At 46.1% G+C, this 17,508-nt stretch overlaps 1 protein-coding gene across 2 annotated transcripts in view; it reads left to right on the top strand.

Annotated features, from left to right (window-relative positions):
• The first annotated feature begins 433 nt into the window (after positions 1-433).
• LOC118776925 (ceramide transfer protein) overlaps positions 434-17,508 on the top strand; it is a 34,915-nt gene continuing 17,840 nt past the window's right edge. For both annotated transcript variants that reach the window (XM_036527573.1, XM_036527574.1), the window contains exons 1-3: positions 434-1,022; positions 2,318-2,452; positions 12,443-12,559. In XM_036527573.1, coding sequence (XP_036383466.1) covers positions 927-1,022; positions 2,318-2,452; positions 12,443-12,559 — 348 coding nt within the window. In that variant the 5' untranslated portion in view covers positions 434-926. The remainder of the gene's footprint in view (positions 1,023-2,317; positions 2,453-12,442; positions 12,560-17,508) is intronic.

Raw genomic sequence — 17,508 nt, forward strand, 5'->3', positions numbered from 1 at the left:
GACCCTCTCACTTAAACAGAACGGCACCCGTTTAATTGTACACAACCTGTAGTGTTACAGAGGGAGAAGTTGCATTTCTTGCAATTGCCAACCATTTTTGCCATGGTCCTGGAAGTGCTGCAAAAGAATGTTGTTTGTGATGATGGGAACATAATGTTTGCTGTCGCAAGCTAGCTATCGCAGTTATTCACTCTGCTGCACACTGATTTGAATGTCATTTTATTCTTGATCAGCTGGATATTTTATTTCATTGTCATACATTACAACGGTCTAAATAAATGTATAGTGTTCTTTTGATTTTTTTTTCACCTCATAATGCAATGCTTGTCACATTTCTAACTAGCTAATTGCTCATTTTGACAGATTGCTTTCGTCATTTCCAGGCGTCGCGTCGCATTCTGCGCTGCGTCGCTTTTTTATTACAAACCGCGTAAACCTGTCCTCACTTTTGCCACAGGTCTCTTCCAACATCATAACAGAGATCGCGAAATACAGGCTGCCAGTGCGCTCGATAGCGAGTCGTCGGAGAAGATGGCGTCCGTTTAGGTCAGCCCCTCACGCCGCCGCGCTCATTACTGAGGGATTTCTCACATTACAGCGCTTTCAAGCGCAGGACTTGAATATGCGCTATTTCGTCGCAGCTTCTCCGCCAGAGTCTCAGCAGTTAGCTACCAGAGCGCCGCATTAATGAAACCAAGGGGAAAGGCTTTAGTTCACGGGATCAGCTAGCTAGCTAGTTAGCCTTAGTTTCAGAAGTGTTTTTTGTGTATGTCGGTGGGTTTTCATTTATCTGCTCTTTGACTTGTGGCTTTCAGTATGAGTTCTGGAAACTGACGGGTCTTTCTTGCCACGACCGTTTGTGTCATCAGTGTTTTTTTTCCACTATTTTTATTTTTCTTCCTAACGCGGCTTAGCAAGTTAGCTAAATGTCGGATAATCAGAGTTGGAATTCTTCAGGCTCCGAGGAGGATTTGGACACCGAGTCCGGGCAGCCTGTTGAGCTCGGTGGGATCCTCAGCAAGGTAAGGGTGAACCCAGGGATTTGGGGGGTGGGGGCTGAAGCAGACGGCGTGAGGGGTCCAGTGTTTGTTTATTAAAACGCAAGGTGCGCATTTCAACATTTCCATCGCTTGTAGGACGCCAGAGTTTCTGTGCTGGCTGTGTTGTTTCATTTTTGTTTCATCACGTGGATTGCCTGCTTGTTGTCAAGACCAGTTTTGATCGTGGACACGACGTGGGTAGTAACCGGGTTAGCCTGCAAGGAGGAAGAGATGCCTGGCTATCCTGCTGAATAACTTGTGTAGGAAGCGATTCATTTTGTTTCGCTAACTGGCTGTAAATGGGCTAGTTAACCCTAGATAGTTACTTGTACTTACCTGGACACTATACATTTCGATAGTCCGTTGAATGTTAATGCGATTATCGTTTGTTGGGTAACTATCTACAATGTCCAGTTGCTAACCGACTGTATAGCTACATGTAACTAGTTAACTGTTAACCAGCCACACGAGATGACTAACGTCAGATGTCCACCCTAAGTTTGTAACTAGATCATCCGTGGAACCGCAGTTGACCGCTTGTGATACGTGCTTGTTGCTCTATGGACTTTAATCCTGAAGTATCTAGCTCATTCTAACTAGATAGCTGTACTTTACAATCTAAACGAACATCACGCAGTGCACAAGGTTCAAAGTCAAATTAGCTAACCATATGTCTAGCTTGCTAGCTGTGTTAGTGCGTAAAATCGGTGTAATGACAGGATCTGACATTGTTTGCGTCGTAGTAGTTCATGAGGTGTGGTGATCAGCCTGTGAAACTGTTCTACTAATTTAAGAAAGGTTTTTAGCTAATATGATCCATGTACCAAAGACGCTTAAGTCCAAAGACAAATGACCATCTTATTTCTAATCTGAATTTGACCACAACTCAAAATCACATGAGTAGGTAGCTAGCTACGTCATACGTTGCGTTTCTTCTTTACTGCCTCCATTGAACGTGGTGAGCTTTACAACAGAAAAGAGTACCGACTGCGCGAATGTCACTTCTGCTGCAGTTGTATCGGTTTTCAGTGAAATTGTACTATCTCTGCTGCGTATTTTGTTTTAACCAAACACGATCCTCACAACCCATTTAAATCATAGGTGGAGACAGCTTCGCTGAAAAATAACAGCCACGTTAATTAATTGCTATTAATAAGTCTCATCTATCGGCTGCAGTCCCCAATGAATCGGTAATATTATGTAACACAAATTAATTTTGCACGGCAGGGTAATGATGTCCTTGTGGCATCATTTGTGTTTTTACTCTCTTTTTGTAGTGGACCAATTACATCCACGGATGGCAGGACCGATGGGTAGTGTTGAAGAACAACACCTTGAGTTACTACAAATCCGAGGACGAGCGGGAGTATGGCTGCAGGGGGTCGCTGTGCCTCAGCAAGGCTGTCATCACGGTAAGACCGTGCAGAAGTGCGCCTCTTCTCTGCATAGGCTTAATTGTACATTATGGAGCTGTCTGTCATCTACCATCTGTTCGATCATGTAAGAACCACCTGCAGGATTTTTCACATATATTAAGAGCTACCCACAGGAATCTTTGGGTGTGGTATCTTAGTATCTTGGCATTAATGTTTGATTTAAATATTTATCGTTCTACTTGGGGCATGCTTATGTGTTCTTGGTGATGAAAACTTAAAATGATCAGAACAGAGATGTTAAGGAATTATTGGTTACTTATTAACTATTGTTACTTGTTAAAAAACTAAAAAATGAGTAGATAATTATTTCAAAGAAAAATGTATTTTTCATTAATGCCTTAACAAGCCAAAAGCCAAATGAGTCCCAGTAGTCCACCTTTCCCTGTTAATGAGAAGGCCTCTCATGCAGAGAGTGTTTTAGCTGTGGAGCTAGCTCTTGACCCTCTGTGGAACTTCACCTTAGGCAGTCAATGGGTGCAGAGGTATTGATAACGCTTCCCTTGCACGGCAGACTATATTTAATTTCTTTGAGTACACTCTGTAACCTTGTCCGATCTGTTATGTTGGATTAGTCACGGTACTAATTAGTTCTATGAGGGATGCCATTTTTAGGGGTGTGGCATTGTCTGCTTGCTCTGGAAGCTAGTCTGCACTTGGTAGACAGGGCATGAGCCAAGTTTCAGTCTAGACAAGCTCAAAGCAAGCAGAAGTTGTCACTATTATTTTCCTATTTTTGTAGTGTGTCTTGATGTGGTCCAGGTGAACAGGAACATTAGGCTGTTGAAAGGGAACTATACTCATTTCAGGGTACTACAGGTGATTTTCTGTTAATGTGACCTGTTGAGTACAATTGTGCACAAACTTATAAACTCAACTAGAAGTAACAAGGTACACCTATAACAAAGTTATGAAATGGAACAATTATAAAGCAAATAATTGACCACTCAATATTTATATCCCTAGATACAAACATTTTCATTGGTGGTTTCTCCTTCCTGCCGCATGCTGAAACAAACAGCATTGTATCTCTGTACATATAGCCTGATGTGTTGAGCTGTCTAATTGTGATTTTTGATTTGTGCCCACTACATGGTTTCTCACAGCTGTCTGGTCGTTTTTACCCAGACGTTTAAAATGATCATCCCCCTGCACCCGTGGGGTCTGTGTGCTGTGCACTGTGTAAACAAAATCTGCATCGGAATCAGACGACATGGCTGGGCAAATAGCGGTCGTTGGTATTGGTCCAGAAACCTGCAATCAGTGCACCCCTCGTCTAGCAGTTGAGTGGATGCCTGTATTTCTGCCCTTACGGTAGAATGTGACACCCATCCTTTATAACAAAATATGATGCTGTGTATCTGCCACACCCCCCATCAACCAAAACTTCCTGAATCTGAAGTTCAACAAAGATGGTCACTGCAGAGGAGGAGAAAAAGAATAACTTGAACTCTGTCTCTCACACTTGCAATTCATTCACTTGGCAAGTGTTTTGATTGGTGTTTGTATTGACAGTGCCAAACTGCTTCAATGCATTTATCAGTAAATATGAAAAAAATGGAAAAGACCAAAGGCTAAATTGGTGATGAATTAAGTGAAAGAAATGCCTTTGGTCAAGGGTTGATCCCTGAAATTATTGCAGAGCGCACCATGGACAAAGGTAATGGCTGTATTTTAAGAGCAAGGCAAACCTCAGTATTAAATAGGATGCAGACCATGTTTTAAAATATATTGGTGTTGTTGTTACTGTTTGGAATGAGTTCTTTTCTGTGCCCATATACAAACTATCCAAATTATACATTTTTGTCCTTTGCCTGTGCAGGATATTCACTGCTTAAGGTCTTTGAGTGTTTCTACGGCTTATCTTTTATTCAGCCACAGGGACAATGAACCTGTTGAACTGGGTATCTGGGGCCACGAAAAGTGCTGGCTTCTGCTATTGCCGTTTTGAGCATTTTGTCTGAAACATATTTTGAGTCATAAATGCTGTGAGGGGTTCCATTCAAAGGTGCTCTCAGCGAGCATGCAAGAAAGATGGTAGCGAAAAAGGTGATGTCATCACTGGTGGTCCAGCTACGGCAGCACCTGTGACGCAGTTTGGCCTATGATGTTTTTGTGGTTTTAATTTTTTTTTTTTTTTTGTTAATTTTTTTTTTTTCTTTTTTAAATTCAGTTGAAGCCCCACAGTCTGGTGGAACATTTTTGTTTTTCTAATGAAAGTGGTGTTTCTAATGAAATGGGCTGATGCATTTGGACCCAACAAGATTAAAATAACTCAGAATCTGATTAAACCACAATATGTGTCATTCTCAGCTCCTATCAGTAAGGCACAGTGTTTTTTGTTTTTTTTTTTTGGTATTTTTTTCAATAGCCTGGGTATGAACACTAAGGATGATTCTGTATTGTTTGTAATTACAGCCCTGAGTGCAGCATAATTAAACTGGCTCAATATGCAGCTATCGATGAGCAGGCCAAAACAAAGCCTCACTGAACTGCAGGAATAATGGCAGAGTTTCATCTCATGCTCGCTCACTTACGTTGGCTGCTTCTGGTCCCGTCAGAGAAGGCAAGCATCCGCTGATTTCACGCGCAACACAGTGATCACGTTAAGGCACATGTTTGTGAGGCCGTCGTAGCTGCTTGCCAAGCGATATTGAATCTGGAATGTTTCATGTTGTGTTTCCTCAGCCTGCTAATCTGCAAATAATTATTCAGGCTCTCATTTAAATACTTCCAGGGCCGGATCGGCCTGAAAGGTGTCATGGATTTGCCTAAATTCAGCACACCTGTGCTTTGTCTGAAGTGGCATTTCTCTCTCTGATGATGAGCCTGCTGGAAGGTATTTTGGGGCGTAAAATAATATTGTTACCAGTTTTGAAATGGTCAAGTATTTCTTGTCCCCGTATTGCGCGTATATGTAAGGATGTAACCTTATTTTTGGGTTTTTGCTGTCCTGAACACATTTCCCTTTTATGACTCACGAAGAGGAAACATTTTCACACGTCTTCACAGTGTGTGTGAATGCTTACCTGTGGTTCTTTAAAGGTTAACATTCTGCTGGGCTGTTTGCCGTTTGTTCACATGCCTTCTCATTGCCTTGGGCCTTCTTAAACACGAGTTCTGTGGGAAGGTTGAAAGTCCATTAATGCCGTGGTTTATTATCTTTCAAAACAAGCCAGAGAACCTCTGGTAAGTTGTCTGAATAAACACTAGACTTTACAACATCTTATGCTGCGCCAATACCAGACTTCTGAAAACGGTTGACTATATTTTCTCAATTGCTCCGCTCAGGAAGCCTGGTTTCAAATGACATCCTTTCTTCCATATAAAGTTTGTTAGAATTACAATGAGTGCATGTACCCCAGTACTTCTTGCATGCAAAAAGTGACTCAAACACCCACTTCCTTTGCAAGACTTCAGTCTTTCAAGTTTTACTTTGCAACACAACAGTTATCAGTCTGGAAAAAACAAAGAAAATATTTTTCCTAAGTATTGACCTTCTCCATAAGCAATGGATTGTGGCTAAGTTTTGGCACTAAAAGTAGAACCTCAGTTTTATGCCAATGACAAAGGCTGAACTGTACGGACAAACCTTTACTTTGTGCCAGCAGACTGTTGCACACGTTGTATTGAGAGAGCAAACAGTCTACCCTTTGGCACATTGTGAGATTAAACAGCTATAACTGAGGGTGTGATTGCTGGGGATGGGTTTGGGCAGGCATGACTCGTACTTTCCAAGAAATGCCCTATATAGAATTGTACTGACTCGCTATTTGTTTTTCTTTGTAGGGTTTCAAAGTAAAATTCTTGGAAACCCTGAAATTTGGTTTTTCAGTTTTATCTGATAGGGGTAATTCATTATTTCTTTAAGTGTAATGTGGCGCTTGGAAATTTCATGGAGTGGCAATACGGAATTTTGTTGCTTTCTTGTTTTTTTTTTTGTTACTGACGCAATGCTAGAAGCTTACATTTGTTCTGCAGATTCATGGCCTGCCAAATGGAGGGATTGAATAGCTCCTTATTTATTTCTATCTGAAATGGATATGATATGTATTTTTGGGAGGAGTTGGAGTGGTTATAATTGTGTTACAGCAGAGCCACTTTGGGTACATTTGCCTGTCACGTGGTGAAAATATCTTTAGGAGTAGATGAAATGGGCAAAGCTTGTTTAGGCTTTTGATATTGCATTTTCGAAAGGGCTTTTGCAAGATCAGGCAGAATGACACTATTACTCATTAGTTCTTTTTGGTTCACTCGGTGCTTGAGAGCCATGCTTTCATTGTGAATATTTGATAAAGGTATGCTATTTGAAGTATTGCTGTAAGCCTGAGGGTCAGGTTAATTCAATTGTCAATGACTTTCTTTTTTTAGACAGCAAATTTCTAATGTTAAATGCCAACAAATATTGTCCCCTCAGAATTCTAAGGCTATTTAAAGCAGAGTTATCCAAACTGAATGCACTGCTATTCTCTTTCACTTGCTATGTGCTAGTATTCCTTATGGCTGATGACAACAGAAGCCATATCCAGGCCATATTTTCTGGGCCGTCTAGCTTTAGATTAGCACAAGTTAATTTGTGGTGATGTTTGGATGGTGTTGTGCATGCACTCACTGGTCTGAGAGTGTTGTTAAACTCGTCTGTCAGTGTTACTCATAACTTGGATGGATACACTTCTGTTCTCTTGTGATAGAAATTACTCTGCATGATACCATCTGCTAAATGCATGTACTGTAATGTAGTGCAGCATCGATAATGCTAGTGTATACCTGCCTGTTCATTCAACTACTGATGATGATGATGAAGTTGTTAGGTGGATGGATAGATAGATTATGCCTTTGTTATTCTGTTTACACATCATATGCCTCACCCGTTTCTAGGTTGCCAAATTCACATGGTGACTGTGGTCTTCGCAGCTGAATAGATTGCATCAGACTCTTGGTGTACAAGAAAGGACTTTCTGTGACGGCCTGCAGAATTGCAGGTTGCAAAATTTAAACTCTTTTTTTTTTTTGCCTGCAAGACATAAAAAACTTCAGCTGACTGTCGCAAACTATCTGTCAGTGGCCAGTGGCACCCGTGTTTCAGGATTATCTCTTTCAAGTTTCAACTCCCCCGTATGGCTTACGTTTTTTTACCATTTCAAGATGAATGAACAGTACAATATTGAAAGATGAAATAGAGAATTAGACTTCTTAAAGCAAATATACACAATAGTAATGTGCTCATGGGACTGCTCAAGAAGATGATACTTGTGTGTCCTCTCCTGTGTTGAACTCTACCTTCATAGTTAAAAAAACAGAGGATTACAGGATAGCTAATAGCTAATTATGGCATGTCATTGCTCTTTTGGGTTGTGGCCATATTAATCTGCACAGAGCAAAGGCTTTTACAGCCTGACAGAGAAAATGCTCTTTGACCAGCTTGTTTATTGACAAGCTGTCCTCACTTGATCAGACCTTGTGAATGTATTTTGGAAAAGACTGGTCTCCTTGACTGCATGTCAATTTGTCATCTGTCTACTACATAAAAACAAAAGTTGAGATCACAGGGGCATTGTGGGACAGGTGTTCAAAAAACATAAACACCTTTGATAAAGGTAATTTATTTTCAAGATGTGACATAGTAATTAAACTTATTGGTCCCACTCCCCTTCAGATATATCAAGTGCTGAGAATGCAGGTTTTTCCTCATAAAACGTTTAGAACATGATGATGATAAGTATTAGAAGAAGTAAATGGAAAGGTGCTTGGCATACTGTATGCTGCCCAGCTATAAAGAGGACGAGATTGTAAACCAGGTTTTATTGTCCCTGTCCAGGAGCCCCTAGTTCTTCCGGAGAGTCTGTAGTAAATATTTAGTTTAATGACATAGCGTAACCCGCTTTACAGCCCGGTCAGCAGGCGTGCTGCTAAGATAGGATCACAGGGCTATCAGCTTTTGTCAGGCTTTAAAAGCAATCACATCAAATGAAGTTGCTTTTTTACAATTTTCATTCTGCTATTTAGCCAGCGAGGCTTTGGTAATCTGACGCAGCAGAGCTTCCTATTTAGCTAGTAAGAGGCCTTGCCATGTTAGATTACCAAAGCCTTAGTTAGGCAGCGGCGATCACTTCATGTATAGTCAAGGCACCCATCTGTTTTCAGGCGCCGAGGGAAAGCACTTGGAGCTAGGAGTGGTGTTCTGCACCGTGCCATGACTGCGTACACGCACACTGCGACTAGGGGGGTCCACTTCAAAGCATGATGGGAAGTTTCTCTTGGCTAGTTCATGAAAGCGTCGCTGTTTCATGTCAGCGCTCAGAATGTTTGTGATCAAAAATCCAGTACCCCTGAGGGCAGGTGCAGACTCCCTGTATGACATCACGACCTTTTGTAACAGACGTTTCGACCATTTACGACGTCCACGTTCTCCCAACCCTCGAGAGCGCAACACTTTATTTTGGCTCGGATCCTCAGTGTCTCAGCAGCGGTTCGCTGCAATGTCAGGCACAGTTTGGCGTTCGACCAGAAGCGAAATCAGGGCACGCTGGACCACGTCCAACACACAGCCTCATAAATGTACCATACTGTTCCTCCCCGAGTCTTAGTGTGATACAGTATGTACAGCTGTAATGACTGCAGTTTTTTTCTGGACAAACAGATCTTTGTGCTTAGCTTTGCATCTTTTTTTGCGATATGAGCTCAGTTTGCCTGGGTCATCCAGCATTGCCCCTTTTATGGTCTTGATGTGTTGGAAAGACATCTTCAGGCCGTAATGCACTCTACTGTGATTTAGCGAGGACGTCTGTGCAGCCTTTTGACTTGTGCCGCATTACAGTGTCATAGTTCAGAGACCGCACATTTCAAACAAGACAAAACACTCACGATACTGTCTAAGCATTTGTATTGGATATTATACGCGCATCCAGAATGGGGTGAATTCTGTAATTCATTCACGCCATATTCTTTAGTATTTAAGCCATAGGTACATTACCTCAAAGCAAACTGTACTGAAAAACACCCAAGGTAGTTGTCGGTATTTTTCCCAGTTTTGTTAGTACCTGTATCAATCGTCCAAAAACGACCGCTTGTACTTAAGTCAGAATCAACGTAAGAGGTTTTGAAAGCGTATCCACTCGTATTCGCGCTGGCGGCAGGCTGCGCTTTATCTTTGGGCGAGTGGGGCTTCTCCTTTTAGCACTTTGTCTTAACGGCCGGCCGGAGCTGCGAAAGCGAGCGTTGCTGCTTTATCGGGAGCTGTCAGCCCCCTGTCAAGGGCAGCGGAGGGTAGCGGGCTGGAGTGCCGTGCGCTCACCGGCGCTAAGAGGCCCTTAGCGGCACTCACCTCTCTCACACAGGCAGAACGCAGACCGCGAACCGCACGCCGACCGCTCGTACGGGCGGCGTTAGCCCGTCAGAAGGAATGCTAACGCGTTTGTGTATTACCGAGGCGTCTTGTAATAAATAACGACAACGTGACTCCGTCAGAGTTAGCTATTAATAGCGCGCCACTGTGACGAATGGAAAAAAATGTACGTTATTCCATTCGCTTGTGTGTGTGTGTGTGTGTGTGTGTGTGTGGGGGGGGGGGGGGGGGGGGGGTCTTTCGTTAAGTACACACATCGATTTTAACACACGGGGATGAATAGCATACATGAGCAGTCATTTGATCTCCATCGCAGCCAACTTTGTACTTGTCGTTTGCGTCCTGCTGTAGTAGATGCAGTTCTCCCAAAGGCTGGAGGCTGGAGATTGAGTCCCTCTCCTGTGCTTCACATTTGTCTCTCACCCTCTGTCTGTTGCACTCTGATGTTGTTTTTTCCTTCAATCATTGCCTTCACATTGATGCGCATATACACTGATGAGCCAAAACATTATGACCGCTCACAGGTTAAACAAATAATGTTGATCATCTCCAAACAAGGGCACATGTCAAAGTCTGGGTAGATTAGATGGTAAGCGAACAATCAGTTCTCATAGTCAACATGTTGGATGGAGGAGAAATGGGCAGGAGTAAAGACCTGAGTGACTTTGACAAGGGCCAAATTGTTATGGCCAGACAACTGGGTCAGAGCATCTCTGAAATGGCAAGGCTTGTGGGGCGCTCCCGGTCAGCAGTGGTGAGTACCTACCAACAGTGGTCCGAGGAGGGACAAACCACAAACCGGCGGCATGGTGTTGGGCGCCCAAGGCTCATCAATGCACGAGGGCAGCGAAGGCTATCCCGTCTGGTCCGAACCGACAGAAGGTCTACTGTGGCACAAGTCACAGAAAGTTTTAATGATGGTTACGGGACTGTGCTGAACTGACAAGTCCGATCCACGGCGGCTCCACCTCGCAACTTACAGGACTTGAAGGATCTGCTGCTAATGTTTTGGTGCCAGATACCACAGGACACCTTCAGGGGTCTTATAGAGTCCATGCCTCGGCGGGTTGGCGCTGTTTTGGCGGCACACGGAGGAGGCATATTAGGCAGGTCGTCATAATGTTTTGGCTCATCCGTGTATATTATAGTACATATTATAATAAACATGACATGCTGTGCCATTTCCTCTGCTCTTCCTGTTTGCCAGTCTTGGTTGTCATGGTCAGCAGTAACTTGGCGCCCGCTCGAGTCAGTGCGACCTGTTCCGCCCCCTCGCTAGCGGTGCTCTGTTCCCCACGGGGGAACGTGGCATGCTCTCTGCACACACCGCAGCGCCCGGGGAGACACGGGGAGGGGCAGGTTTTCGCAACCCCACTGAGGAATGTGGGAGTCGTTCGCTCCCTGTGATAACACTGTGAGGGTGGCAGGGCTGGGAGGCATCGGCCACGCTCGGCCGTCTGAAGCAAGCAGCAGCTGTTTCCTGTGTCACGCAGTCTGTGCCACCGAAAGGCCCAAAAGGGCCCCCAGCATCACTGTATTATGCTTATAGTAGTATCATTATATAATAAGTTTTCCTTGTGTCAGTTTCAGTTCAAGTAATTTATTCGGTTGAGATTCTCATATGTTTGCGTGCTTTGTGAATAATGGTCATTTGTCAAAGGCAAAGTCCATTTCAGACTGAGGATATTGATGATGCTGAGTGAATTTTAAGTGCTGCTTGTGTTGTACAGCCTGACCTTTCCCGGTACCGGTATGTGCTTGGCTGTGTCTACTGTTTGCTTTTCTAATGAATCGGAGCACCTTTTACTAAAAGTGGAACAAACCCAGCCACAGTTAAATTTAAAAGCTATGAAAGGACTCTTCAAGAAGGTGTCTGGGTGACTTCTGTGGGAACAAACGCAGTGTTTGCATCCAAGGGCTTTGGCTCAGTATATTTAGGCCAGTTGGCTAATTTATTTGGCTCACTCTTTTAAGCCAATAAAAACGGCCTTGAGTGATGATGGCATGCCATGTGAAAACAGTCAAGCCTGAAGTGTTGCAGAAGAAATATAGTTTCTCTAGTCTCTTAGGAAAGGGTATATTTCCATGTTTAGTAGTCTAGTCTTGCATTTTACTAATGCACATCTTTTTGTTGTAATATGAGTACTTTTCAGCAGACAGCATTTGACATGTTGATTTTGATGTAACATCTTACCACTGTCTGTTTCTCGAGTGTGCTGTGTGTTAATTGCTGTGTGTCGGCTCTATAATAATGCCCTTATGTTGTAAATTCAGAGTTGCCGTGTGTGGAAATGTACGCTGGGAGAAAGCATGACTGCTTTTCAGTGTCACTTACATTGTTCGAAAGAATGAATACACCAGAGCTACTTAACCCTAGTCCCGGAGGCTTGCCGTGCCTGTAGTCTGTGGTTCCAGCCAGGCACTTAGCTGCCCGAGTCACCGTTTGTCTGGATTGACCCAGTTTAACAGCCCCCCCCCCCCCCTTTTTTTTTAGAGAGTGCTAGTGTGTCCCCAGAGCGCTGCTAGCACTGCTGGATCAGGGCCCTTAAAGACCAGAGCTGGGTAGCCTGGGAGTTTGCCATCGCAGGGCAGCAGTATTGATTCTGTACCGCCTCTTTCCCCAGCCCCACGAGTTCGACGAGTGCCGCTTCGACATCAGCGTGAATGACAGCGTGTGGTACCTCCGGGCCCAGGACCCAGAGCACCGGCAGCAGTGGATCAACTCCATCGAGCTCCACAAGGTAAGGCGGGAGGCCCCGCACAGCTCCCCGCTCTGCGCCGCTCAGCGCCGCTCCGCACGGCTCCGCCGCTCGGCCCCCAGCCAGCGCTGGTCCGCTTCCCAGGGCCGCGTGATTCTCCTCACACGCTCCATGACACCAGGGCCAGGGGAGAGGCCTCGTTTCATTCTTCTTGCCTTTTTGTTTTCCCATTTTACCGAGGGCCTGTAACAGCAAGGGCTCTTAGCATTTTTGAATTTGCAGGGCAACATTATCACAAAGTTCTTTAGCTGATGCCCTTCATGGACATCGCCCTAGTAAGCACCAAATCTAAATCGACAAAGAGAGATTTTAACTTAGTAGGCTATGCTTGGAGAACAAGGCTCGCCAACATTTGGTTTAAATCATTTAAGAGGAACACTTTACTGGATTTCTATAATTTGTTTTGCAATGTTTTTAATTGCTTAATTATATATTGAGGATGCGATTGTAGAAATTGCAGTCAAATATTGCTCTTTAAATGTATTTACACACTGTAAAAGATTTGCATCTTGAAAGCATTTGAATACTATTTGGGCCCGCCCTGGAGGCTGCTTTGACTGATGCAGCCACAGTAAGCCGGGATGCCTCATCTTTTGGCTGTCATAGCCCTCTTTCACAATGCATCGTTTCCCAAAGTGCACTTAAAGACCCCTCCACGCTGGTGCCCTTCAGACGCCGGCGATGATGTCAGGGCGCGCTCATTTGCGAAAAGGACCGGCGGCCAATACAGACTGGCACATCGCGGGCAGAGTCCAGAGAGCACTGACGCCACAGCTTCTACCAGCCCCTAGCTGTCAGCCAGGGCTCTGTCTGGGGGGGGGTGATGTTGCACACAGACAGGAGACTGCACAGTCTGGAAGCCCACAAAAGTGTAGAGCGGGGTGAAGTGAAACATGGGGGGGGGGGGCTGGAGACTCTTAACCAGAAACACACTCCAGAGGAAGCACCGGGCGCTTGCACGGAGACTTCAAGATGGCCGCGTTCCCGGCGGCTCAGTTAGAGGGGACCTCTTTGTTTTGATTACGCTTGAAAAGCGAGTGGCGGGCAATAACTCATTGTTATTTTTCCATGGCTGTAACCAAAAAGGATGCGTTTCCCTGAGCCCGGGCCGACTTCCAGTCCCCCCTGCAGGGGCGTAGCTGGAGCCGTAGGCCTCAGAGGCTGCGCAGCGTGTGCATTCCAGCGAGCGCGAGAGAAGCCGCGCGGCCGGGCCGTTCCCCCCCCCCCCCCCTGCTCTCACGCGCTTGGGCGGGACTCCGGCGCACTTGAGAAATGAGTTTGGGGCGAGAGCCTGCAGGAGCGTGGTGGATATCGCAGCCGCGAGACGTGCCGGGCCGCACTTCTCCGGTCAAACCCCCCCAAGTGTGTAAACAAGCAGGGCCTTTGCTTTCATAGCGCCCCCCCCCGCCCCCGCCCCACCCTTGCTGTTGCGGAAAATGGGAACGATGGTGCTCCTTTTATCTTCCTCTCAGCTGTTTGCGATTAAAGCCAGACGCCCAGGCAGGAGTCTTGGAGCTCGTGACGGGGGAAGGGACTCGGAGGTCCTGCTGTCTCCTGTCTGGGGCGGGACGACGCTTCCAAGACAAGATAGAAGGCGGGGAGAAGCGTCCCATGTTCTCCCCCTTTTTGGCTTCGCTGTTCTCCTCCAAACCGGTACCGCGTGCAGTTAAACGACCTCTTTCTTTTCTTTAGTTCCGGCTCAGGTGTCAGCAGGCTTCCATTATAAAATGTGCACACCTTTGCAGTTCTCTGAAGTGAATTGTGCTGCTAAAAAACAGCTGTCCTCCTGTATTAGAATCAATTTTCTGAAATCGGAAGAAGTGGTTTTTGGGTTATCAGTAGCTGCTTTCCTGGCAGAGCTGCAAGCCTTGTCTGCGCTGAGTCGCCATTGAGGACCCTTGCTTTGGCGTGGGAGCGGAGGACCACACACACACAGACACAGGTCAGCTCAGCGACCCTGCTTCGGCGTCGGAATAGAGGACCGTACACACACGTACGCACACTCGTGCACACACAGGTCCGGTCATCGGTCCCGCTGCTAGGCGCTCTCACAGTCGCAGCCAGCCGTGGGGATTTTCCATGGCCGCTCCGGACCACACTGCTCGCCAGGCTCCACCTCATTAGCCCCTCAGCTGAGCGGTGGCTCAGAACGGCCGGCACCAAGGGGCACTTCCAGAACAAAGAGAAACCTATTCAAATACGTTTCCTCCTGAGAGCACTAAAGCATAATGATGCAATCCACCTCGTTAGGCAAACTCTATAATACCCCGAGCCGCCTCCCAACTCCAGAACACACGCTGTTGTGCACACATGCAAAAAGGTATTGTTTCTTCAAATGATTGTCAGACTTCAGCTTTTTCAACACAGTGAAATTTGAGACCTCAGAGAATGTGGAGCACAGGACACAGGAAGGGGCGAGAGGCCCTGTAGTGGTTCCTACATCTCACCGAAACTGGGAGAACTGTGGATCGAAACTCCCGGAAATGCAGAAGGGGCCGGCCCGATTTCGGCAGGCCCCCGTGCATATTCAGACCAGAGCCTGCGCGCTCGGTAATGCCTTCTGCAGCAACTAATCCAGCCCATAATCTTTTCCACAGGCCCTTGATCCTGCTGGGATCGCGGGGCTGTTAGTCACTGTTGAGTAAGAGCGCAAGCTGAGAGCCACGGCGCTGGAGGGGATGGACCGCCCAGTCGGGCCAGGGGAGAGGCCGGCCGTGCAGGCCTGTGGGCCTCCCGCCAGAGGCCTCTCAGCCAGGAGGCGATAATTCGGCCTAAACCCGACAGCACAGTCCTTAACATACACCTCCCCTCTCGCAGTTAGCCCTGCTGCGGTAACCCTCACCGTCACAGCTTTATATGGAGCAGAATGTTTTTTGCCTTTGTAAATTACCATGTAGAAAACATTCCTTAACGAGGTTGGATTTTTGATTTTGTGAATGGCTAGGATGGCTCCCTGCTTTTGAAAAGCAGTGCAGAAACGTTAGCGTATTTGAACACGTTTGCGTCGGGGCCTATGTGGCGTGATGTTCAGGGCCCCACTCTGTGTGCAATTTCACGGTGACGGTTGCATGTCTCTCTCTGAGTCACAGCAGTAAAGCCCGGGCCTGAGGAGAACACCCCTTTTGGCCTTGATGACTCGCGCCCCAAGGCTCCGAGCTGGGGGCGGTGTCAATTTCCCAGCACCCACCCTGTTCCTGCGAAGCATTACTGAACGCCTGATATGATATGACCATCACCTCGCTCATATCCTCAAGGATGCCCCTCCCCCCCTCCCCCCTCGGCCGAGGCCACAAGGCCGCAAGGCCACAGCCACATTTCCGTAACGGTTTGCAGATGAATTATGCGTGATTCTGAGTAACGGGGTGCCGAGCTCGGCCGGTGAATCCCCGGGCCCCGGGCGCTGAATCGCGCGGTGAGCGTGCCGGGGAGCTGGCCTCAGAGCGTCGTCACGGGATCCTGCACGCCTTGGCCTTGCCGCTGACAGCTGCGTTTCTTATTCACATCCCCTCTAGCGGGAAAGCCCTCTCCCCCGGCCGTGACCCCCGCTTCATCACTCGTCTCTCCAGCGTGGCCGGAAAGAGCGAGTCACCTCCCCGCGCCCCCAGCTGCTGCTGGCAGGGTGACATACAGGCTCTGCTGTTTACCCCCTCAGCCTCACACTCGCGTTACTCTGAACGGCAGGTCCGAAAGATCTTAACTTCTTTTTTTAACATTACGCATTGAGCTTGTAATACATGCTGTTAAGTGGGTGAACACACAGAGCATCACATGACACATTTTCACTGTATACACATTTTACACATACATGTATACATATTTTTGTGTGTATATGTAGGCCTACACACACACACACATACTGTATATGCAGTGTATATGTATACAGTAATATAAATATGTGAAAATGTGTATAATAAGCATAATTTTTCTATATGTATATATATAGAAATATATATATATATATTATGGTATGTATTAGTGTGAGTATATATATAAATATACACAGACACATACGCGTGCAGATATGCGTACGTATGTGCGTGTAAGTTTGGCTACAGTCGTTGACGGTGCGCACTCTGGCATGTGGTGGCACATGAGTGTTTGGTGTGTTGTGTCAGGGCGGGGCTGCGCTGCGCTCGCCGCTGCCTGTTAGCACTCAGCCGACAGAGTGCTTTCACACATTCCTGCTGCGTCTGTGGAGACAGGCCCTGCTGGAACAGACGGCGGCTCCACGCCGCAGAAGCTGAGATTCTCCCAATCTAAAGCTCTTCATTCTGTCTGAAGACACGTAATGGGATACAGTGTTCGAATGTGCATTTGGAAGTATTTGAATGGGTACCAGATATTAGCGCTACATTGTTTTTTTTTTTTCTTTCTCCAGTTGTCATGAGAAAGGAAAACATGCAACCACAGAGTTATTTAAAAACAGTGAGGAAACTGTCCTGAGGTCTTTGTCTTTCAATCTTTGACTTATCTCTGAATCAGAAGTATACTTTTCTGATTCAGCAGTTGCAGCAGAGATGATGCTGCTTTATTTTTTTAGGCTGTGTTCCTGGCTGATGTGATTGGTGGTGGGTTTGTTGACAGACAGGTATCAGGGAGAGGGTGTGAACAGCCGCTGGAGGGTTACTGGCAGGGCAGAAGGACCTGCCAGGGTTACTCTTGGTCTTTGACCTACAGTAACCTCGTGAAATGGAAGTATGTCCTTTTGGCACCACCCAGTGGCTGAAAACTTGCTTGTGTATAATTATTTTATATGGGACATGCTGTACCTAACACACATCCAGTTGGCTTTTATATCATGACACATTGCAGGCATAATCTGTACTGTCTCTTTTGTCAAATTACGTGTTTCAGTTGTTATCAAAGCTTTCTAGCTAGCATTTAACACAATATTTCCCTATATCAGCCTTTCCCAAACCTCTCCTGGAGGA

This window comes from Megalops cyprinoides, chromosome 4 (genome assembly GCF_013368585.1).
Source record: "Megalops cyprinoides isolate fMegCyp1 chromosome 4, fMegCyp1.pri, whole genome shotgun sequence".
NCBI classification, from domain to species: Eukaryota; Metazoa; Chordata; class Actinopteri; order Elopiformes; family Megalopidae; genus Megalops; species Megalops cyprinoides.